Source organism: Maylandia zebra, linkage group LG3 (genome assembly GCF_041146795.1).
Source record: "Maylandia zebra isolate NMK-2024a linkage group LG3, Mzebra_GT3a, whole genome shotgun sequence".
NCBI lineage: Eukaryota > Metazoa > Chordata > Actinopteri > Cichliformes > Cichlidae > Maylandia > Maylandia zebra.
The window spans coordinates 15,285,659-15,308,656 of NC_135169.1; the positions used below are offsets into that span (position 1 = coordinate 15,285,659).

At 42.2% G+C, this 22,998-nt stretch overlaps 1 protein-coding gene across 3 annotated transcripts in view; it reads right to left on the minus strand.

Annotated features, from left to right (window-relative positions):
• LOC112430638 (serine protease FAM111A-like) overlaps positions 1-22,115 on the minus strand; it is a 31,318-nt gene extending 9,203 nt beyond the window's left edge. The window contains exons 1-6 of one of the 3 annotated variants that reach the window (XR_003022117.2): positions 22,049-22,115; positions 21,593-21,646; positions 14,572-14,652; positions 14,139-14,224; positions 8,339-8,401; positions 77-3,110 (exon numbers count right to left, since the gene is read on the minus strand). Coding sequence is in view for 2 of the 3 variants with exons in the window: in XM_076880106.1 (XP_076736221.1) it covers positions 3,009-3,110; positions 8,339-8,401; positions 14,139-14,224; positions 14,572-14,650 (330 nt within the window). In the remaining variant the exon portion in view is untranslated. The remainder of the gene's footprint in view (positions 1-76; positions 3,111-8,338; positions 8,402-14,138; positions 14,225-14,571; positions 14,653-21,592; positions 21,647-22,048) is intronic. The other 2 variants (XM_076880106.1, XM_076880109.1) reach the window with 2 other exon arrangements.
• Positions 22,116-22,998: the final 883 nt, after the last annotated feature.

Consider the following 22,998-nt stretch of genomic DNA (forward strand, 5'->3'; position numbering starts at 1 on the left):
GCAGAGAACACAAATTAGCATCCATTACTACAATGAAATAATTTGTTAGTTTGAAATGCTACAGGGAACTATGTACCTGTACATTAATGCTGTGGAAAGACTTCCTGTTCACATAGTCTCCTTCATTTACTGAAGGAGCAATGACTGGAATGTGAGTGCCATCTGTACAGCCAATCACGCCTGGGAACCATGAAAATAAATGTACAATTTAAGTAGTAGTCCAAGTATCACCACATCATGAATTAAGTTTTGTTCATCCTGCTACCTGCAATTTTGTGGAATCCCTCTTTGATAAATCTTGTGGGTCTATGACCGGGGAACACCACAGACGAGTGCAGGAGACGTTTCAGTGCAACTGTAACATTCCTGACTGCCCGACAGAGGGTAGCCTTGGAAACGTGCTCAGCGTCATCAATATTATACAGAAAGCTCCCGTTTGCAAAAAACCGAAGTGCAATACAAATAATATGTACAGAACTGAGAGAATGTCCACGATGTGTCTTATGAGCAATATTAGGCCTGAGGATGTTATTCAAATAAATTATAGATTGTGCTGAAAAACGGTAACGTTCACACAGGAAATCATCAGGAAATGATAAAATGTCCACACGCGCTCTAATCACTCTCTTCCGGCGGAGAGCTCTGCAGAGAATTTGGGCTTCAACATCTACTGGCTCTTCAAGGAAGGGGCACGCCATGTCTGACACTTCCTACAGTCAGGTTTCTGACAAAGAGGCGGAGAACGTCAGGGTTAGTTGAAGTAAACCTGCTAGGGGGCAGGTTAGCTTCACGGAGTGTGTCGTCATAGTAACTCACTCAGGATTAATCTAAACTCTCTTTGTGAAACCGAAAACCCAGAGTTTTCGTTAACTCAGGGTATACTTAGTCAGAGTTTGCCCTAAACCGGCTTCCTGAAATAGGGCCCTGGTTATCAAGACTTGAGAAGTCTATGTGACTACTCAACCCCCCGAGTAATATTGATGATAATAATAATAATAATAATAATAATAACAATAACAACAACAACAACAACAACAACAACAACAACAACAGACACTACAAACCAAACTGAAATAAGTAAACAGCATACTAAAAGCTAAACAGAATTCAAAATAAAAGTTCAACTACGGTCTATATAAAACAGAAGGCAGATCTTCAGGCAGGCAAACTAATCACTGTGATCATTTTGTCTCTATACAGCCATATGTGCTTTGACTCTTGCTGGAGATTATGCCTAACTGATGTCCGTTGCCTCCTCAGAATGTGCTGTGTTACCCTCGGGCTCCTCTGGCCCTTTCCCTCTTGCTGGAGAATTTTAAAATCTGGCTACCTAACTAAACTCAGCCTCGAGCATTTCAGTCATACTCCATTTTATCTGAGCATTCTTCCAAAGCCTCAGGCATGTCTTCCTTTGACCCCACAACAGACGCAATAATGTTTTCTAGGTGTGGATTTCCCTTTGCCTCCTCCTCAACTCTTTCGAACAGATTCTTATTCCCCTCTTTCTTCACATTATCCACGAAGTGTTCAAATATAGTGAGCAGAGGAAAGGAAAACTCAATCACACTCTGTTTAGCTTTTGGAAACCCGTAGAAAAATCCCCCACTGTGCAAACCAAACACTTGTCCATGAGCATCAAAAACTGGTGAGCCAGAAGAGCCATGGTACATGAAAGAGTTGTAGGTCACATAGATATTTTCACAAGGGTCATTTTTGATCGCCTGATTGATTGCATAAAGAGTGAAGTAATATTTCTCGTAGTCCTCTAAATTTTTGTTAACAGCGTCCTCTCGTTTGTCTTTCTCAATGACACATGTAGGATCCATTTTTTTCACTCCTTCTCCTGGGTGTCCAACAACACAGGCCTCACCATCTAAAGGTACAGGTCCAAATCTCTTGAGGAGCCCTGGTGGAACCTGACTCTCTGTTTCTAGCTTAAGTATGACATAATCTAAATCAGCATCGCCAAAAAACACCTTGGCATTAATCTTGTTCTTTTCCTTAAACTCTTGTGTTTCAAAGTTAAAGACAACTGTAACATTTGCAATTTCCTGCCAATTAGGTAATTTTGTGTCAATATAGTATTTGAATAAGTGGGCATTCGTCAAGACATAGTTGTCAAACAGCACAAAGCCTGTGCCCTGCTTTATGAAAGTACCAGTTATAAAACAAACTGACCCACTCAGCTCTAGCAGCTTCCTGACTCTGTCAATTTCACTAAAAGACTGTTGGATCTTTCCAAAGTTTTCCTTCCTCAGTTTCAGTGCTTCCTGGAAAGAATTTCCAGGGAATCTACTTTCCATCCATTGTTTCAGACGTGGAAACTGCTTACGCAGTAGCTTATAAACCTCCTTAGGGTCAATGCTGTAGCCTGTTTCTTTTGCTGCTGTTGTTATACTGATTTCCTTCTCCTGTGCTACACCTAAGACTGATCTTGTTTCTCTTGTGCGCTCTGCATTATTTGATGCATGTGGAGGATTCTGCAGTTTCTGTTGCCCAGGGATGGCTACTTGATTTACATCTGTTGTTGTTTCTGCATTACCTTTCTGTAGACGATGTATCTGGAATTTCTTCTCGTCCAGTCTATCAATTTTGTCTGTGCACTCAGTCTTACATTTGTCAGTGATGTTGATCAGGTCAAAGGAGCCGAGGTCATCAGTGAAGCGGCCATCTCTTTTCAGAGCCTCTTCCACAGTTATCTCCTTCTCTCCATAAACACAAAGATACTTGAACTTATTTAGTATTGTGAATTTGAGATGCTTGTTTGGTTTTAGGTTTTTCCCTCCTGTTGTATCAATGTAAAAGACAGAATAGGAATCTTTTGAACGTATATCTCTGACATCTTTAGTCTCCCCTACCGGTTTATTATTTATACTTGATATGCTTAGGGTTTCACCATCACTGATACAAGAACAAGGAAAATGTGTTGGAACAATTGATTCGTCGTCTCCTGTACCCCTCCGAATGATAACATATTCATCTGCACACTTAACCATCTTCTTATATACCGTTTTAGATTTTATGGCCTCCAGCACTGTGCAAGGTTGAACACAGTCAATGTTGTATTTCTCTGAACTGAATTCCACTGTAAATTCATGTTTATGTGGGTCCTGCAAGAAAATCAAAAAACAAAAAACAGTTTATTTTTTTTTCCTGAGAATGGGCTAATTTTGCAGATGTGATCGGGGCTGGCTATATGATGGGGCAATCCCCCCTTAAACAAACATCCTGCCCCCTTAAGTTGAGAAAGAAAATAATAGATTACCCACAAACTGAATATGGACAAGATTTACTACAGCAGCTAAAAAAATCTGCTGGAAAAGGCACAAATGAGTTTGTGCGTAGGCTCACACAGCACTTGGCAGAGAACCCCTCCCCCTAGCTAAACATCCATGCAACACATCATGCCATTGCCTTCAAGTTGGAAGTTTATAAAGAACTCATGTGAAAGTATTGTGGTTAAGTTAAATCCAATTTATTTACCTATGTCTATGATGAAATGCAGCTGCGAAGAACGTACTTTCTCCCGTTTAGCTACGGCAGGGTATAAGGTGCGTTTAATATCTCTCTGTTAATTAGATTTTTCCTGAAACCGCAAAAAATTAGGTATTTATGTTTATGTTGGTTTTTTCATTACTATACAAACACTTTTTAGTTTTGTAAGTATTGGCTATATTAAGAGGTCTTATTTTATTTTATTCTTACTTCATTTTGCAAATTTATTTGAATTAGGCCCTCCAATTAAGATAGATTTTATGTTGTTGGTTGTAAAGATCTAGATGAATATTTTATTTTATTCTTTATTTCTATTTTTCAGTTTTATTTTTCAAGACTTTGTAAATTCTCTTTTATTTAATATTACTGGGCCTACCCTTTTTAGTTTTGTTAATATTGGCAAGAGTGAAAAGTGTTTTTGTTAGTTTTGAATATATTCGATATAGGCTATCCAATTAAGGTAAATGGTCTGTTTTTAATTGTTAGAATCTGATGAGCAGTATTTCATTTCCTTTTTTGTTTTTTTACTTTTCTGTTTTGCCCCTGAGGGATTGCCACCTTAACGTGGTCAGGGGGTTTGCGTGCCTTAGTGACCATAGAAACTAGACCAGAAGAAGCTTAGCCTTCAGGTGGGACACCCAAGTTGGTCAAGTCTAATTACATGACAAAAACAGTTATCCAGAGTAGGGCTGCCACAGTTAGTTGAATAGCCATGATTACGTCAACTATCAAAATCGTCAACGACTAATTTAATAGTTGGCGTGTCGTTTGAAGCTTTGTAAAATCCTGAAAGATGGGGAATAACTAGTAGGATTTAAGAGTGTAATAACGGACTAAAAAAAAGAAAAAAGAAATGATGGCAGCAATGCATGTACAAGGATGCCAGCTGGAGGAGGAGGAGGAGGAGGAGGAGAAGAAGAAGAAGACTAAATGTGAGTGAAGTTGCGCCCCCCCCCCCCCCTTCTTTTTTTTCTTTTCCAACAAAAGTGGTGCTGCAAAAATTTTTGTTTGTGCTGCTATCATTTTAAAGATATTAATAAAAATTTGTAGAGGTCAACCAGTACCCCCACATTAATTACATCAAACAAAAAGTGGTGTCAATAAACTATGCTACGTTGGTGCTGGTTTGTGCTGCTAAAAATGTGGGAGAAACGTTTTGTCACTTCTTCAGTCTCAGCTGAACTCTCAGGTTTCCCATCCATCCATCCATCCCATCCATCCATCTTCATCCGCTTTATCCGGAGCCGGGTCGCGGGGGCAGCAGCCTAAGCAAAGAGGCCCAGACCTCCCTCTCCCCAGCCACCTCCTCCAGCTTATCCGGGGGAACACCAAGGCGTTCCCAGGCCAGCCGAGAGATATAATCTCTCCAGTGTGTCCTGGGTCTGTCCCGGGGCCTCCTCCCGGTGGGACATGCCTGGAACACCTCACCCAGGAGGCGCCCAGGGGGCATCCTTGTCAGATGCCCGAACCACCTCAGCTGGCTCCTTTCGATGTGGAGCAGTAGCTGCTCTACTCTGAGCCCCTCCCGGATGGCCGAACTTCTCACCCTATCTCTAAGGGAGAGGCCAGCCACCCTTCGGAGGAAGCTCATTTCTGCCGCTTGTATCCGCGATCTCGTTCTTTCGGTCACTACCCACAGCTCGTGGCCATAGGTGAGGGTAGGGACGTAGATCGACCGGTAAATTGAGAGCTTCGCTTTTACACTCAGCTCCCTCTTCACCACGACGGACCGGTGCAGCGTCCGCATTACTGCAGCCGCAGCCCCAATCCGTCTGTCGATCTCCGGCTCCCTTCTCCCATCACTCGCGAACAAGACCCCGAGATACTTAAACTCCTCCACTTGGGGCAGGAACTCATCCCCGACCCGGAGTGGGCACTCCACCCTTTTCCGGCTGAGAACCATGGCCTCAGATTTGGAGGTGCTGATCCTCATTCCCGCTGCTTCACACTCGGCTGCGAACCGTTCCAGTGCGAGCTGGAGGCCCTCACCCGATGGAGCCAACAGAACCACATCATCTGCAAAAATCAGAGATGAGATTCTGAGGCCACCAAAGCGAAAGCCCTCCGCCACTTGGCTGCGCCTAGAAATCCTGTCCATAAAAATTATGAACAGAACCGGAGACAAAGGGCAGCCCTGGCGGAGCCCATCACCCACCGGGAACGAGTCCGACTTATTGCCGGCAATGCGAACCAAGCTCTTGCAACGGTTGTATAGGGATCGAATGGCCCGTAGCAATGGGCCAGACACCCCATACTCCCGCAACACCTCCCACAGGACACCCCGAGGGACACGGTCGAATGCCTTCTCCAAGTCCACAAAACACATGTAGACTGGTTGGGCAAACTCCCATGCACCCTCAAGTATCCTGGAGAGGATAAAGAGCTGGTCCAGTGTTCCGCGACCAGGACGAAAACCGCATTGTTCCTCCTGTATCCGAGGTTCGACTAGCGGACGAACTCTCCTTTCCAGCACCCTGGCATAGACTTTCCCAGGGAGGCTGAGGAGTGTGATCCCCCTGTAGTTGGAACACACCCTCCGGTCCCCCTTCTTAAAGATGGGGACCACCACCCCGGTCTGCCAGTCCACAGGTACTGCCGCTGATCTCCACGCAACATTGCAGAGGCGTGTCAACCAGGACAGCCCTACAACGTCCAGAGCCTTCAGGAACTCGGGGCGGACCTCATCAACACCAGGGGCTCTGCCACCAAGGAGTTGTTTAACTGCCTCAGTGACCTCTCCCCCGGAAATTGGCGGGTCATTCCCCTCATCCCCAGACTCTGCTTCCTCCTCGGAAGACGTGTCAGTAGGATTAAGGAGGTCCTCGAAGTATTCCTTCCACCGCCTGACAATTTTCTCAGTCGACGTCAGTAGCGCTCCGCCAGCACTATACACAGTGCAGGTAGAGCACCGCTTTCCCCTCCTGAGACGCCTGACGGTTTGCCAGAATCTCTTCGAGGCAGTCCGAAAGTCTTTTTCCATGGCCTCTCCGAACTCCTCCCACACCCGAGTTTTTGCTTCAGCCACTGCCCGAGCCGCATTCCGCTTGGCCTGTCGATACCTGTCGGCTGCCTCCGGAGTCCCACAGGCCAACCAAGCCCGATAGGACTCCTTCTTCAGCCTGGTGGCTCCCTTCACCTCTGGTGTCCACCATTTGGTTCGGGGATTACCACCGCGGCAGGCACCAACCACCTTGCGGCCGCAGCTCAATGCAGCAGCTTCGGCAATGGAGACGCTGAACATGGTCCATTCGGACTCAATGTCCCCCGTCTCCCTCGGAATGCTGTTGAAGCTCTGCCGGAGGTGTGCGTTGAAGATATCGCGGACTGGGGCCTCTGCTAGACGTTCCCAGCACACCCTCACTACGCGTTTAGGTGCACCAGGTCTGTCCAGCGTCCTCCCCCGCCACCTGATCCAACTCACCACCAGGTGGTGATCAGTTGACAGCTCAGCCCCTCTCTTTACCCGAGTGTCCAGAACATATGGTCGCAGGTCTGCTGATACGATTACAAAATCGATCATCGACCTACGGCCTAGAGCGTCCTGGTGCCATGTGCACTTATGGACACTCTTATGTTCGAACAGGGTGTTCGTTATGGCCAAACTGTGATTAGCACAGAAGTCCAATAACAGTTTCCCCAAACTTATAAACAGTACATTTGCATAATGAAGGAAACTAGCACCACTGAATGAACAATGTGCTGCGGGGTTAGTTCCATGATTGTTAGTATGCAAATTTATATGACCATTGATCAATGACAACTAATCAAAGCCTACTGATCAAAGGCCATGAGTACCATTCACAGAGAGTTGGGGAATTGACTACAGTTTCGTTTGATTTACTTAATGGGGAGGGGGGGGGGGGGGGGGCTGGTTGACTTCTAATGATCTCTACAAATTTTTATTAATATCTTTAAAATGATAGCAGCACAAACGAAAATTTTTGCAGCACAAACCAGCACAAACGTTTGATACCACTTTTGTTGGATTTGAAGAAGGTGGGGGGGGGGGGGGGGGGGGGGCAACTTCACTCACATGCGGACTACGGTATCGTAGCAGTGTCCAAATTTAGGGTCCACGTCTTAGGCCGCATTTTAGGCCGATTACATCACAGTGACACAACGAAGGCTGTCCAAATTCGTAGACTCCGACAAATGCAGCCAACAAATGGGTTCTTCATTTCCCAAGATTTGAAGGATGGGTCGGGTGTACCCTTCACGGCCCAACCTATCCCAGAATTCATAGCGTGGCCCAGCCAATTTGCCATTGTTGGTAATTAGTTTTAATATTACTCTTTCTGGGTCACAAGAATGTAGCTGTGTAAACTTCAAATATCTGCTTGATTTATCAAGAGATCACATATTTGCAAAAATGCTTCTACGTTTTCAGAGACGTCTGTTACCCACCCACTCAATAGCTAGGCGGGGGTTCAAGGCTCACTAGAGCCGGCAAGCTAGCTCAAACTACAAATTTTATTAAAAGTTTAAGTTAAACTATCATCTTGTCTTTATTTTTAGTTAGCACATACTTTAAACACTTAAAGCTGTTAGCTAATGATACTTATATAAGAGCAGATGCATGCTGGTGCAATAAGCTGTACGTTTTGGGTCCAATGGATGATGATCTGATTAGTTGACTAATCGCAATAATCGGTGACTAGTCGACTATCAAAATAATCATTTGTGACACCTCTAATCCAGACCACCCCAACCAACCCCCACACCTTTCTTGCTTCCACTGCCACCAGGTGCCACCTTTACATTTCTGTCTGCCCCCTCATATATGACTGTCTAGAACCGGCCCAGGATGTGATTGTTCTTTACATGAAATTGTCCAGGAGCTCACCTGAGAGACTGTAGCTTCCTCTGGCTCCCATTTCACTCTCCCCCTGCTACCACCAGAACTGTCCTGTTGAAGAAAAATGCACAAACAAATTAACTGGGTCAATGCAAGTGAAAAAAATCAAGGTAATGAATGACAAAGCATTAAAGGATTATTACACAAGGTATGTAATTTGTTTGTTCTTATCAAAGAACATAAGGTGTCAAAAGTGTTTAATTTTATAAAGAAATGTAATGGCTTCCACTGTAAACTGTTTCAAGGTCCAGTGGTAAATGACTGAACTTGTCCCATCATAAAATTGAACAAACAAAAGATTCAGACTTATTCTGAAAAGAAATAATCATGTTACAAGGACAGATATGGACAGTTTCAATACCATGCACAATGCAGAATACATGAATGAGAAATTACACATCATGGTGGAAATTCCTCCTAAAAAAAAAAAAAAGAAAAAAAAATACTCACACTTAATATGCTTGTTCTTAATGAACCCTTTAGTCTTTTTAGGAACATATATGGATTTTGTTTTACAGGTTGATGCAAAGTTATCACCGCCATACTTTTTATAAGAGTGTGGATTTATCCCACTTTTGTTTGTAATCTCATCGCTAAATCCAGCATGTGCATACGACGGAAAACAATTTATTCTTATAAATGCAGGCCTAAGAATTGTCTATTGTTAGCATAAATAGTTTTATGAACCCCTTACTACCCACTGAGTACCTGGTGACGTGTGTAGCCACGCCAGGTGCCCTTCATTCTAAAGAAGAATCAGTTTTTTGGCATTTAAATTCTGCTAACTGGCTTTGTCTTCCAGACATTTTTTTAAAGACAAGTACATTCTTCAAGTTTCTATTAATCATTAACAAACTACTCCCACATTTCTAAATCTCGCTTCTCCAGTAGTGTAACAGTGAGGGAGAATTTGATATTAAGACCAACTATCATCTGTAATACAGTGGGGCAAAAAAGTATTTAGTCAGCCACCGATTGTGCAAGTTCCCCCACCTAAAATGATAACAGAGGTCAGTAATTTGCACCAGAGGTACACGTCAACTGTGAGAGACAGAATGTGAAAAAAAAAAAAAAAAAAAAAAAAAAAAAAAAAAAAAAAAAAAAATCCATGAATTCACATGGTAGGATTTGTAAAGAATTTATTCGTAAATCAGGGTGGAAAATAAGTATTTGGTCAATAACAAAAATACAACTCAATACTTTGTAACATAACCTTTGTTGGCAATAACAGAGGTCAAACGTTTACTATAGGTCTTTACCAGGTTTGCACACACAGTAGCTGGTATTTTGGCCCATTCCTCCATGCAGATCTTCTCGAGAGCAGTGATGTATTGGGGCTGTCGCCGAGCAACACGGACTTTCAACTCCCGCCACAGCTTTTCTATGGGGTTGAGGTCTGGAGACTGGCTAGGCCACTCCAGGACTTTCAAATGCTTCTTACGGAGCCACTCCTTTGTTGCCCGGGCGGTGTGTTTTGGATCATTGTCATGTTGGAAGACCCAGCCGCGTTTCATCTTCAAAGTTCTCACTGATGGAAGGAGGTTTTGGCTTAAAATCTCACGATACATGGCCCCATTCATTCTGTCCTTAACACGGATCAGTCGTCCTGTCCCCTTGGCAGAAAAACAGCCCCATAGCATGATGTTTCCACCCCCATGCTTCACAGTAGGTATGGTGTTCTTGGGATGCAACTCAGTATTCTCCGTCCTCCAAACACGACGAGTTGAGTTTATACCAAAAAGTTCTACTTTGGTTTCATCTGACCACATGACATTCTCCCAATCCTCTGCTGTATCATCCATGTGCTCTCTGGCAAACTTCAGACGGGCCTGGACATGCATTGGCTTCAGCAGCGGAACACGTCTGGCACTGCGGGATTTGATTCCCTGCCGTTGTAGTGTGTTACTGATGGTGACCTTTGTTACTTTGGTCCCAGCTCTCTGCGGGTCATTCACCAGGTCCCCCCGTGTGGTTCTGGGATCTTTGCTCACCGTTCTCATGATCATTTTGACCCCACGGGATGAGATCTTGCGTGGAGCCCCAGATCGTGGGAGATTATCAGTGGTCTTGTATGTCTTCCATTTTCTGATGATTGCTCCCACAGTTGATTTTTTCACACCAAGCTGCTTGCCTATTGTAGATTCACTCTTCCCAGTCTGGTGCAGGTCTACAATACTTTTCCTGGTGTCCTTCGAAAGCTCTTTGGTCTTGGCCATGGCGGAGTTTGGAGTCTGACTGTTTGAGGCTGTGGACAGGTGTCTTTTATACAGATGAGTTCAAACAGTTGCCATTCATACAGGTAACGAGTGGGGGACAGAAAAGCGTCTTACAGAAGACGTTACAGGTCTGTGAGAGCCAGAGATTTTCCACGTTTGAGGTGACCAAATACTTATTTTCCACCCTGATTTACGAATAAATTCTTTACAAATCCTACCATGTGAATTCATGGATTTTTTTTTCACATTCTGTCTCTCACAGTTGAAGTGTACCTCTGGTGCAAATTACTGACCTCTGTCATCATTTTAAGTGGGGGAACTTGCACAATCGGTGACTGACGAAATACTTTTTTGCCCCACTGTACTCACATACTCAGCAAATCATAACTTACACTGAATAAATGCTAAAATGTAAATAATAAAAAATTGAACTCAAAACCTGCCTTTTCTGGCAATAAAGACAATAGCAAACACAATAATTCAACAATCCTTTGTGGCATTTTGTGTGTGTGTGTGATTTCTGGTTTTAATATTAGGCTTTTTTTTCCTTTTTCATTTTTTAGATGCAGAATTCTAGAATAGGGCCCTGTTTACTTGTGTGTCAGAAAAAATACAGCAAAAACATAATGTGATAAATATCAAACAAGACAAAAAAGGCATATCTAAACAAGCTTCAACAAATTAAATTTGCAGTTTTTATGAGAGAGAGGAAAAAAATCCCATCGTGTTTCAAGTACAGTTTATATGAAAACACAATTGTTTAAAACAGTGACGTAGCGCTGTATGAAAATCAGATAATTTTAAATTCAAAACTACAGGGAGATTCAAATTCTACAAGTATCACAGTCTAAAATGATATATGAAAAAAAATTGAAATTAAATGCATTAAATGGAGCTGGTGGTGTATTATTTACCATACGACCTGAGGAGCTGCTCCTTTCAGCTACAACTTGTGAAGAAAAGTACTAACTTCTCAAAGTATTTCTTATTTCATCTGCTTAACTGGAAAGGGGCACCTCAGTGTCAACTATATACATTTCATTTTGTGCAATATACTGGGATATTTGTAATTAGAGTAATTTGTATTTATTAGATCAATTAGCTGTTGTCTGTTTTAGTACGACTTTAGTAATCTACGAAGCTGCTCCGCTTGATGGATTATTGGAGCATTACAGCTACCGTAGTCAGGAGCCTCTTGGAGTAATCTGGGTCCAAACGCTGCTTCAGGTCAGCGTCAAAGTCAAACAAACAGCGACATCACTGAGAGTTAAAAACTGTCTAAATTCTTTCATGTTTAATAAAATGATCAGTGTTGCTGCTTTACCAGGTGTAACAATTAACTTTAACATCCAGGCATCCATGAAAACAGAATTTATTACATTTAACAGAGTTAAAAGTTAGCTTAGTTTCCACCCAAACGTGATATGCCATATTCTGACAGAGATTTCTGAAAAATTTTAAACATACCCCTCTTCTATCACTTCCAACATAAATAAGGAGAGTAAACTAAACAGCAGTGACGTTTGTACGGTTACTGAAGTTGGACTCCCTGGTAAATAATGATGTGGTACGAGATCACTAGCGACACAGCTATGTTAGCATAACAAACGCAGTGAAGCTGGAGGATGAACGCTAACGTTTTCCACTCAATACAAGTTAACGTGAGAATTCCCAATGGTTAGAGACAAACGCAATCACATGGCAGGATGCTGTAAATGGACCAAACTTCAGTCAGGAGAACAACTGAAATAATGCATCCACAATACGAGGTTAGTTATTAGTAAGATAAATAAATAAGTAATAATAGGTTAGTCATTAATATACTGCAGCAATATGGTAGAGTTGGATGTCTCGAGACAGGTCTTGGTCTTGTCTTGGTCTCAACGGTTAGTCTTGGTCTCGCTGTCTCAGATCGACATAGTGGTCGGGAGATTTGGAGTCAACAGTATCCATGACACACAACGTAACGTTCGATAATGTGTCATGCGCAAAAGCATCAGCTGTAAGAGCCGTGCTTAGAGAGTGCTTTTTAGTGAATCAGAAGAATCTACTCCCATTGAGCGAGAGCCGGCTCCTCACTTAATTTCCTTTAGCTGCTCAGCTCTCACACAGTGGCTCAGCTATGCTCCAATCCCTCCATATTGTGGCCAATCACATGCAAGGATATAGGATAATATCCTTATGTGAAAAACAGAGAGGGTGAGAGATGCGACAGTCAAGTGGAGCATCCGTCTGTCCTCTCAGTAAGTGAGTGAGACAGTAGACAGCGGTAAGGAGGGCTGTGCGAGTGAATCACAAAAACACATAAATATGCCTGACACCTGTAAATGAAGCAGGATCTGGCTGCAGGTTAAAGATGTTTTTGTCTCGGTCTCGTCTCGACTTTGTCTTGACTCGGTCTGTCTTGGTTTAGGTGGTCTTGACTACAAGTCTACAACATGGGAATAGAGCAGCTGCGAGTACGGAAGTGGAGGAAGCAAGAAGAATGAGTTGAGTAAATGGCCTGTATTTGTATAGCGCTTTTACTAGTCCCCCCTAGGGACCCCAAAGCGCTTTACACACCCAGTCATCCACCCATTCACACATATTCACACACTGGTGGAGGCAAGCTGCAGTTGTAGCCACAGCTGCCCTGGGGCGCACTGACAGAAGAGAGGCTGCCATATCGCACCATCGGCCATTCTGGCCAACACGAGTAGGCGGGTAGGTGAAGTGTCATGCCCAAGGACACAACGACCAAGACTGTATGAGCCGGGGCTCGAACCGGCAACCTTCCGATTACAAGGCGAACTCCCAACTCTTGAGCCACGATTGCCCCAATAAATAGTAAAGTTTGACTTATCTGATTGTTTTGTCTCGAACCTGTAATGCGCCTTATAATCCAGTATGCCTTATGTATGAAAACAGACCCATTCATCGACTGTGTGCCTTAAGGTCCGAAAAATACGGTGCTGAATTTAGTTAATACAACCACATGATTTCTTCTTGGATTAATAATGTATTCAGATTCTAATTCGTTTGTGAAAATTCACAACTACAGCACATTTAGAATCACTAATTAACCCAACATTAAAGTAAATTGATTCTTAAAATAACAGCATATTAACCTGAAATTAAACGGTCAAATCGCAATCTCAAGGGCCAGATTTTGTGCAGTTTCTGGAAAATTTGAATCTTCTCCCTGAGTTTTGGATGCCAGGAGTTTAACAGCCATCTGTAGGTGTTTAATGACAAAACTAGAATAGCAAATCTCTTTTTTAGAAAATGTCTAAGTGCTAAGCTATAACTGAGGTCATAGTAGGTGTTCTTGTTATACCAGACAAGGGCTGTGCAGAGATGTTTAAAGGGGCGGTGCTCAAAGTTAAAAAGGGGCACATAGAACCAGGCTGAAGAACAACAACCCACATTCATCAGGAATCTAATATGGAATCGAATCATACTATATCACTGTGATTAGGTGGGGACAATGCAAAGCAAATGTAGCCTATCTTGATGCATTCTCAATCATCCAGGAAAGTAAATCTTTCAGATGAACAGAATCAACTTTTGGAGAAATGTAGCCTATATTTTACCTGATGGGGTACAATGTTGCTGTTGAGGGGTTTCTGCTGCCGCTGCTGCTGGTGGTGCTGGAGGGCAGGGCTGTGCTGATCTGAGACTGTAGACATTAAAAAGTCCACAGGAGAGATGGTAGCTGATTAAACAAGTGTTATGAGATAATAATAAAATGCAAAGATTGGTGACACTCTTTGTCTCTCTTCCTCCTTCTGTCTCCTCATCTCATCTATCTCTCCACTTGCTGTCCATCTGAGAACAAGGCACAATTTACTATTGCATTAATCTATTATTTTATTATCCACTTAAAAACCACTTAAAAACTCTAGCACCTAATCCATAATAAAGTAATGATATAAAAATGTTATAGAAACAAATCATTGTGTTTATTATTGTTTTTATGCTTAACTATAACTGCAATGCAACAACTGGTACATGTGATATTATTACCTGTGCTCTTCTCTTTAAGCCAGCTGCTGAGGGATCCACCACCTTTAGCCTCACGAGTTTTCCTTTCCTTACGAGGCATGGCTGGACAATGTTATATAATGAGTAATCATTTTTAAAAAATCTATACACATAAAAATACAAACACATACACATACAGTGACATTTTATACCTTCTCCAGAATACTCTATAGACTATGGCCACAAGTTTGAAGCATGGTGCTGATAAAGAATCTAAGGAGGACTTGCGCATGCCACAGTTTGAACGCAGCACATAATAGCTGTGTCCCAAAACTTAGGACAGGGCCCACGCGTCTTCGAAGACTGAGAAGGGCGGAAGTGCGAGGCTATGAAATGGGATGGTCTAGCCTTCAGATTTGCGTCACCACTGTCTCGGTGGAGTTTAATAAACTCTGCCGTCTGCTCCTTACTATCTAAAATATAACAGGACACTGGCGTAAATTCTCGATCATCTCACACTTCTGTTTAATCAGTTTTCTGTTTGACGTTTATTCAGCTGAGAACCCTGGAGGAACCCACCTGAGGGATTAATTACGTTTTGTTTACATAATTTTGTTTGCCATCTATAATCCAGTTTTGAGATCCCTTCCCAGACGCCTTAACATCCACTCACATCCTGGGCCATCTGACCTCAGGAAATCACATGATAGGGTGGGGCCAGGTTTCACAATGAGCTCGCCCAACATATCTTAAAACTACAGTTGGACACAGAAATGAAGCCCAACAATCATGTTTTTACAGTCCTGTGGTCTCAGCCTCAGATACTTAGCGAATCAAAACATCTCATTAAAAACACAAACGAACAATTTTCTCTCCTTCATTTCTGTCAAACAATGCTGTATGAAACGTTTCTAGCGGTTAATATCATGGTTGCAAGGCAACGGAGGCTAGACCGTCCCATTTCACAAGTCTCGCACTTCCGCGATTCTCGCTCTTTGGAGTACCCGGCCCACGTAGTAGTGATGGTAAATTTGATTCTTTTTATTGAATCGAGTGTTAATGAGTCACTCACCAAAGTGAATAGAGTTTGAGTCATTTGATTCACTGAGTCAGTTGACCAGAGAGTGCAAAAATTTTACATTTTCACTCAAACTTAATTTGTTTCCCTTTTCATGTAAATCCCACTGCTAAGATGAATGATTAAAAAACAAACAAACTATTTTATAGAGAAAAAAAAAAAAAAGAGCAAAAACACTTCTAAAATTAAGCAGTTTCCTATCAAAATTGCTTAATAAACATTTATTTGTATTTTATTAGTATTTTCCTTAAGTGTGTCAAATATATATTTTCTTATCTAAATGTCCACTGTGCTGTGAGCCAGGGGGCGGTAGTGCGCCTTAACATTGAAGAAGAAGAAGAACAAGAACAAGAACAAGAACAAGAACAAGAAGAAGGACAAGACGAAGAAGAACAAGAAGAACAACAACAAGAAGAACAAGAAGAAGAACAAGAAGAAGAACAAGAAGAAGAACAAGAAGAAGAACAAGAAGAAGAACAAGAAGAAGAAGAACAAGAAGAAGAACAAGAACAAGAAGAAGAACAAGAAGAAGAACAAGAAGAAGAACAAGAAGAAGAACAAGAAGAAGAACAAGAAGAAGAACAAGAAGAAGAAGAAGAAGAAGAAGAAGAACAAGAAGAAGAAGAAGAAGAAGAACAAGAACAACAAGACGAAGAAGAACAACAAGACGAAGAAGAAGAAGAACAACAAGACGAAGAAGAAGAACAACAAGAAGAAGAAGAAGAAGAACAAGACGAAGAAGAAGAACAAGACGAAGAAGAACAAGACGAAGAAGAAGAACAAGACGAAGAAGAAGAACAAGACGAAGAAGAAGAACAAGACGAAGAAGAAGAACAACAAGACGAAGAAGAAGAACAACAAGACGAAGAAGAAGAACAACAAGACGAAGAAGAAGAAGAACAACAAGACGAAGAAGAAGAAGAACAACAAGACGAAGAAGAAGAACAACAACAAGACGAAGAAGAAGAAGAACAAGAAGAAGAAGAAGAACAAGAAGAAGAAGAAGAACAACAAGAAGAAGAAGAACAAGAAGAAGAAGAAGAACAAGAAGAAGAAGAAGAACAACAAGAAGAAGAAGAAGAACAAGAAGAAGAAGAACAACAAGAAGAAGAAGAACAAGAACAACAAGAAGAAGAAGAACAAGAACAACAAGAAGAACAAGAACAAGAACAACAAGAAGAAGAACAACAACAAGAAGAACAAGAACAAGAACAACAAGAAGAACAACAAGAAGAACAAGAAGAAGAAGAAGAAGAAGAAGAACAACAACAACAGGGAGGGGGTGAGTGAGTGATTCGTTCGCTCGCTCTATGATTCAGCACAGGAGGGAGGGGGTGAGTAGCTCAAATGTGCATGTTAGCAGCGCGATGCTACTGTGAACCGAGGAGCTATTTTCTTGATGTGAGCTTCTACTCAGGGTTTTTTCTTCCAGTTCAGGGCAGAAATGCTTTTGTTACGAAACTGGCTGTTGTTTTCCCCCCCACAATTTTAATTATAAGCTAGATATATTTCTACTAATGGAATTAGTTTGCTAACAGCAACAGGGATGAGTCAGTTGGGCTTGTGAATCATGATTCACGAGTCAGTAAAGTGATTCTCGAGTATTGAACGATTTGGTCACGAATCGAACATCACTAGAACGTAGACCGCGGAGGCCGGGTACTATGAAGTGTGCGGCCCCACTAGGAGGCCACTAGGAGTCCCAGGCTTCTACCTTTAAAACCCGGAGAGCAGCCAAATGGCTGGTAGGCTTTTAGCTAAGCTTTAGCTTCAGCCAAGTGGAAGCTAAATTGGCTAGTCATTCATATGTATATTAGGTTGTTACCTGGGAATTCTGGAGGGAGGGGAGTGGGGGGGTGTGATTGAGGGGGTGGGGGAGCTGCTAAAAGCTGTGAACTTCCTTTTGTGTTTCATCTTGAAGCATTCTCAATCATCCAGGGAAATAAATCTCCAAAAGTCACCAACTTGGAGTGTTTCAGTTTGCCATCTTAGGGAGAAATCAACACACATGGGTGTATGTCCTTTGTTGCTGAGATTTATTGATAAAAACAGTACAAAAAACCAACCATTTGTACACATATTTACAAATAATAATAAAAAGTGAGTGAGTACATTTCAACATTTTCAGCAATCACTCACAATCCTGGCACTGCCATGGTATCTGTAGTCTGCATTTACCACATGTGTATCTGTAGCAGTGAACACATCGCACAGTGGCATGATTGTTCTTGCATTTGTGTTTGACCTGACACATGGCTCTTTTTCCAGGGCCAGGTGTGGAGGGTTGTGTCCAAAGCAACTGTTCTTTTCTTGCCTTCTTCTCAGCTACATGAGAGTGAGCCAACTCTCTTGCAAGCTCCACCAGGAAGTCCACCCGTCTTTCCTTCATCCCGGTGCATGCTTGATACAGCACATGTGCATTCAGTGCTGCCATGTCAATCATGTTATAAAACATGGCAACTGGCCAGCGCCGTGTTCCTCTGCGGACAGTGTACTCCCGAACCATCTGGTCCATCACATCCACGCCACACTTTGTTTTGTTGTAAAGGGTGACAGTGTTTGGCTTCCTTTTGGTAGTGTTATCAGTCTGAACCACGCTGTGCATGCTGCTAAGAATATAGACTGTCTTCTTCCGTTTGGCCGCATACGCCGTCAGCGTGGCAGCAGAGGTTGAAAACACCTAAGAAATAAGATAAATTGTTATTTCCATAGCCCTTTTACACACAATGAAACACATAAATCAATCAGATTTATGTGTTTCATTGTGGCATCAATCAGACCACTGGTATAATAAAAGCATAATCACAATGGACCACTGATCAATGGTCCACTGGACCACAAATCAAAGACCACTGATCAATTATGATCAAGGATATATATATGATACAATCTCACTGCACTTAGCCTAATCCTTCATTGCCCTGAAGAATTCTGTGGTGTACGGACCTCCTCTCCAAGGAAAGAAAATGCAGAGAAGACTCAGTGGTCTTTGATCAGTGGTCCATTGTGATTATGCTTTTATTATACCAGTGGTCTGATTGATGCCACAATGGAAACACATAAATCTGATTGATTTATGTGTTTCATTGTGTGTAAAAGGGCTATGGAAATAACAATTTATCTTATTTCTTAGGTGTTTTCAACCTCTGCTGCCACGCTGACGGCGTATGGGGCCAAACAGAAGAAGACAGTCTATATTCTTAGCAGCATGCACAGCGTGGTTCAGACTGATAACACTACCAAAAGGAAGCCAAACACTGTCACCCTTTACAACAAAACAAAGTGTGGCGTGGATGTGATGGACCAGATGGTTCGGGAGTACACTGTCCGCAGAGGAACACGGCGCTGGCCAGTTGCCATGTTTTATAACATGATTGACATGGCAGCACTGAATGCACATGTGCTGTATCAAGCATGCACCGGGATGAAGGAAAGACGGGTGGACTTCCTGGTGGAGCTTGCAAGAGAGTTGGCTCACTCTCATGTAGCTGAGAAGAAGGCAAGAAAAGAACAGTTGCTTCGGACACAACCCTCCACACCTAGCCCTGGAAAAAGAGCCATGTGTCAGGTCAAACACAAATGCAAGAACAATCATGCCACTGTGCGATGTGTTCACTGCTATAGATACACATGTGGTAAATGCAGACTACAGATACCATGGCAGTGCCAGGATTGTGAGTGATTGCTGAAAATGTTGAAATGTACTCACTCACTTTTTATTATTATTTGTAAATATGTGTACAAATGGTTGGTTTTTTGTACTGTTTTTATCAATAAATCTCAGCAACAAAGGACATACACCCATGTGTGTTGATTTCTCCCTAAGATGGCAAACTGAAACACTCCAAGTTGGTGACTTTTGGAGATTTATTTCCCTGGATGATTGAGAATGCTTCAAGATGAAACACAAAAGGAAGTTCATAGCTTTTAGCAGCTCCCCCACGCCCTCAATCACACACCCCCACTCCCCTCCCTCCAGAATTCCCAGCTAACAACCTAATATACATATGAACAGAGATGGGCAGTAACGCGTTATTTGTAACGCGTTACTGTAATCCATCCATCCATCCATCCATTCGCGTCCACTTATCCTTTTCAGGGTCGCGGGGGGGCGCTGGAGCCTATCCCAGCTGTCATAGGGCGAGAGGCGGGGTACACCCTGGACAGGTCGCCAGTCTGTCGCAGGGCCAACACACAGGGACAGACAACCATTCGCACTCACATTCACACCTATGGGCAATTTGGATTAACCAATTAACCTATCCCCACAAGCTGCATGTCTTTGGACGGTGGGAGGAAGCCGGAGTACCCGGAGAGAACCCACGCAAACACGGGGAGAACATGCAAACTCCACACAGAAAGACCCCAGCCGTTACTGTAATCCGATTACTTTTTTCAAGTAACGAGTAAAGTAAGGGATTACTATTGCAAAAACGGTAATTAGATTACCTTTACTTTCCCGTAGGAACGCTGCGTTACTGCGTTACTAAAACCGTGAATCTTTTGCGAGAATGTCTCACGACAGTGACGTAAGCGAGTGCGCCGTTGGTGACAACAGCTGTGTGCAGATCAACAGTGGATCACATATCGAGTGCAGGAGAGAGTATGAGCGTGCAGCGTTTAAAGTGTGGAAGTACTGACCTTACTTTGAGTTTGATTCCATAAAAAGTGACAAAAACATTAGTGTCCGCTGTGCGTGGGAAGAAAACTTCTTTTTACAGCGAAAAAAACCCTAAACTTCCAAGGAAGCACCGAGTAGCTACGACATAATGGGAAACTCACAGAGCTGCCATATCCTTCCACTGACCGCAGCACACCTGCACCAGGGTAAACCTCCGCCTACCTAACTCCTGCTTTACAGGTGAAAATAGAGCAACAGGACCGCTGAGTCTTTGACTTTATTTATTTTCTGCTGTGTTTTACTTGCATCTATTTGAAAGACTGAGTGTAAACACACAAAATATTTTATTTTATGTGGTGGAATGTGCAGAAAATAGGTTTAAATGTTAAACTAATTTCTTCCAGTCAGAGAATGTTGCATATAATTAAATTTTTGCTTGATGCATAAAGTTAAAAGATTAAAACTAATAAAACAAGTTAAAAAGAGACTTTTCCATTTGATTACATTTTGTATGATGGATTATGCAGAAAAAGTAGAATTGGGCTGAAAGATCTATCGCTTTATCACCTCTTCAGGTTGTAAATCGTGTTTTTAAAAAGTAACTAAGTAACTAAGTAATTAATTACTTTTGAAAATAAGTAATCAGTAAAGTAACGGGATTACTTTTTGGGGGAGGTAATCAGTAATTAGTTACTGATTACTTTTTTCAAGTAACTTGACCAACACTGCATATGAATGACTAGCCAATTTAGCTTCCACTTGGCTGAAGCTAAAGCTTAGCTAAAAGCCTACCAGCCATTTGGCTGCTCTCCGGGTTTTAAAGGTAGAAAAGCCAAATGGCTGCTCCCCGGGGGTTTAAGTTTAATAGGGACACAGCTAATGACGTGCTCTTGCGCGACCAATTAAAACGAAGCCACACTCATCACTGGTCGGGATCGTTACAAAGCTTTCTTCTTTATGGATGAGCGATACATTTTTTAAATTAAATATTTGAATAAAATACAACACAAACTCTCGCAGAGGATACAAAGTCAGATAAAATGTTTTTAAATGACAAGGCGCAGCGCATCTAGTACATATACAGCTGCTGCAAAAAATGACGTACAGAGCTCAGCAGCCAGTACAACACAAGCTTTGGATCCTTTTCTCTAGTTAGCGATGAGCGCACCGCATACCGCGTCCGATAGGAAAGGCCCTTTCACGTCAGTAGTTGAGGGGCCGTGACGCTACACGCACACACAAAATGAAAAAAAAAAAGCCTCAAGAAAAGGACACACATCTGGAAAGGGGCAGATGCTCAAGTCCCCCAGCCTCCCTTTAAAAACATTAAAAAAAACCCTTAAGATTAACAGTGACATGCTCACCTGAGAGTTTGAATCACCTTGTAGTTTCGTGCACTCTGCTGCTACGAGGACTGTCTGGATAAAGAGATGCACATAAAAATAACCCAACCAGGATCTCAATATGATAAATGAAGAAGTATAAATCTGCAGCATTATTAGCCAAAATGTTAGTTTTTTTCTTTGTTTGTTTTTTAATGTATGTGTTGCATCTGTTAAGTTGCAGCTTCATTTCATAGACCGGTTGACACACCCTGAACACAGTAAGCAAACAGGCTGCTGTAGTTCGTTCTCTCGAATCCTAAAAGACCGTTTGAAAAGCTCGGGCGTGTCTTACGCCTAAAAGCAACTCAGATCCTAGTTCACTTGGACTTGAAATTTGCTTTTTTTTAAGCCAGTAATTCTAAAAACAAACAAACAAACTATAACTGGTTATATCAGATGTAATTTATCTGACTTTACCGATCGGTTTTTACTCACCAAACTACTGCTGGGACTGAGAGATCTGCTGACATCTGGCAGGAAGTGGAAAGCAAGTGAATGATCCTGAAGACGAGGAGAGACTTGCTCACATGGTAACCTATTAACCAACCACATGCGAACATGTGTTTTGGGGGCGTTTTTACTTTGCGTGTGTTAAAAGCTGGATGGGTGGGTGTGGAATAAATCACCAAAGTAATTAAGACTTCTTACACGTCTGTGGCTCTTAGAACCGTCTGTAGTCCTGTGTGCCGACAGGTGTGAAGGAAGAGAGGGAGATATTGCATTATTTTATAATGTATAACGCTCTGTAGCAGGAATAAATGAATCAGTGTAGTGTTTTCCTTCATTACATGCTGCAGTGTCCTGAGAGAGAACCTGCTACTCTGTGCAAATATTTCCCTTGGATGTGCTTTAACCCTTTAAAGCCTAGTATATTAAATTTGATACATGTTTTTTGTGACTTTAAATTACAATACATTTTGAAGCAAATGTTATTATTTTAAATGCTAGATTTAGCAAATATGATACAAATTAAAAGTACATTGACTAAAATTAACAAAAGTATAGTAATTAAAATTTAGAGGGTGCCAAGATGAGTAAACCTGATGAAACTTTACACCAAAACAAATAATGTATTAAGAGCAGAAGGAAGCACGTTGCTGGGTTAGTGTAGGGACTAACTCGTTATTAAGTAATGCATTACAGTAACTACGTTATTATTGTGGCAACAAGCACAGTAACTAGTTATTATGCCAAAATCAGGAACGCGTTAATTGTTACTGGGATTTAGGCTCGTTATTTGTTACTTCGTGTGGTGACTATCACGGAGCTTCCACAGATTCAGTAACATTAGCAAGTGGTGGAGGCCAGCAGGTGGATGAGGGAAAGGGGAGGCAGGAGGAGCAGAGACCCAAAGCAGCCGCCAGTCTGAGTGTCAGGTGAACTGA